At 60.1% G+C, this 2,053-nt stretch overlaps 1 protein-coding gene across 1 annotated transcript; it reads right to left on the reverse strand.

The window, feature by feature from the left end:
* Nucleotides 1-1,560: 1,560 nt before the first annotated feature.
* Nucleotides 1,561-1,746, reverse strand: ENHO (energy homeostasis associated). Its single transcript, XM_009865331.1, has one exon. It carries the CDS (start codon nt 1,744-1,746, stop codon nt 1,561-1,563), a length of 186 nt encoding a protein of 61 aa, XP_009863633.1.
* Between the last annotated feature and the right edge of the window lie 307 nt (nt 1,747-2,053).

Consider the following 2,053-nt stretch of genomic DNA (forward strand, 5'->3'; position numbering starts at 1 on the left):
AGGGGTGGCAGCAGGTGCCCTCCACCCGTGTGCTGGCTTGCATCCCCCACAAGCACCCTTGTAACTTAAGGCCACAGCTTGGAAACTTTCCAGTGCCTCTAGCACTGGGGTTGGGGGGTGCTGCCTGCTAACAGCCATGTGCTGCCAGCCAGGGTGGACATGCCACGGGCATGAAATACACAGCCAGGTTTTTCAACCAGCATTTAAAAGTCACAGATGGCTGCAGACAGGAGCCCCTCACCATCACGCACAAACTGCCCGTGGTCCTGCAGGAACATTGGCCACCAGCCCTGGTGCAGCTGCTACTCAGTCCCACGGGACAAGCAGGCCCGCCTCCCCCACATTTCTGAGGCCCTGGGCGGAGGTCAGAGACATCACCTGGGTCCTACAGTTTATTAGTCTAGTAAAAACAGCACTGCAAAGGGATGCGTTAGCTACACCTGACACGAGGAGGAACCTGCAGGCTCTGCCAGGCCTGGCCAAACCTACACAGGGACCCTGGCTGCCATCCTTCACAGCACAAACCCACCCCTCTGTCCCCTTATTGCAGTGGCTGTGCCAGCAGAGACCTTGGCTATTGCTCAGCTCTCGGATGGGCACAGCAGAGCCCTCCAAAACCCCACGGCACCTGCAGGCAGGGCAGGCAAGTGGAGGGACAAGCCAGATCACCAGCATCCCTCCCCGCAGAGCCACCATGGTCCCTGGGGAACAACGGGGCTGAAAGACCCTGCAATGCTGTTTGTCCTCGTCTCCCCGTGTCTCTCACCTCCTCAGCACAAAGCCATCCCAGGCTGCTCTCAGTGGGGACAAGGATGTCAATGAGGGCACATCTGCTGTCCGTGGGCAGGTCAGACCCCAGCTGAGAGCAGGCAGGAGGGCAGGCAGGGACACACTCCCAGTAAGGAGGAAGGCTGTTTTCCTAGCAGTGTTGGTGCTAATGCTGGAGGGGATTGACAGACAGACCAGGGACGAATGGACAGACTGTGCAGACCCTCCTGTGGCTGATTAAATTGGAAGGCAGGGGCCAAATGCCCTCCTGAGGGTGGGGGCACACAGCACCCCAGGGTCACCCCTGAAGACACCTGGACCAGCACAGCCAGGGCTACTGGGGACCCACAGAGCACATCCCACCATGGGGCAGCCAACCCCACCACCTCCCTTCTCCAAGGCCCCAACCAACCTCGCTCACGTCTGCGACGTTGTGGCCACTGGCCTAGAACACGAGCACCAAGGAGGAGCCCACAAGCTGTCCCCCAACACGGGGTGCTCTGGAGGGCAAGGCTCCTGCTGTGCTCGCTGGCCAATGGGACAGGCAGGATTATCCCCATAACACATTCCCAGCCGTTGTTTCTCTATCCCCATGGTCACTGTGGGCATCTGCAGGGATGTCACATGCCCAAATCACGCAGGCAAAGCGTTGTGCCCCACATCACAGCCCTCGAGAGCAGCTCAGCATCCCCTCTGCTCTCATTGTGCCCAGTCCAGCACCCCAGTCCCAGTCCAGGCATCCAGCCTGGCACAACTCTTGGGCACAGCCGGGTACCCCAGTTCCCAGGCAACTCAGGGCTGCAGCAGGTACTTCTCTTCATTCCTTGCCTCATCCGCATCAGAAGCTGGGTTCTTTTTGGGGCACGAGGGGGTCCTGCAGGCCTTGCAGAGGATGAGGAAGAGGATGAGGATGAGCAACGCGATGACACAGTTAAAAGAAATTGCCACCACCGCTCCCGTGGAGAGAGCAGCCCCCATCGCTGCTATCCCACAGGAAAAAGTGGGGCCCACAACCCGGCCCCGCGCTTGGGTGTCCGGCGCAGTGATGGAGCTCGTGGCCTGCACCCACCGGCATTGGCAGGGGACGAAAGGGACAATGGCGGTGCTGGCAGTGCGATGAAGATGAGGCCAGGTAGGCAGCAGGACGGGGTCAGTCCAGTCACACTTTGGCTCCTCACAGCTGTCCTGGGCTTCACGGCACCGCTGGAAGGCTTGATCAGAGCTTTCTCTCGGCTTACTCTGCTCCACCAGGCCAGTGGGGACACAGGGACCCCTCTCCTTTCTC

Source organism: Apaloderma vittatum, unplaced genomic scaffold, assembly GCF_000703405.1.
Source record: "Apaloderma vittatum isolate BGI_N311 unplaced genomic scaffold, ASM70340v1 scaffold7652, whole genome shotgun sequence".
NCBI classification, from domain to species: Eukaryota; Metazoa; Chordata; class Aves; order Trogoniformes; family Trogonidae; genus Apaloderma; species Apaloderma vittatum.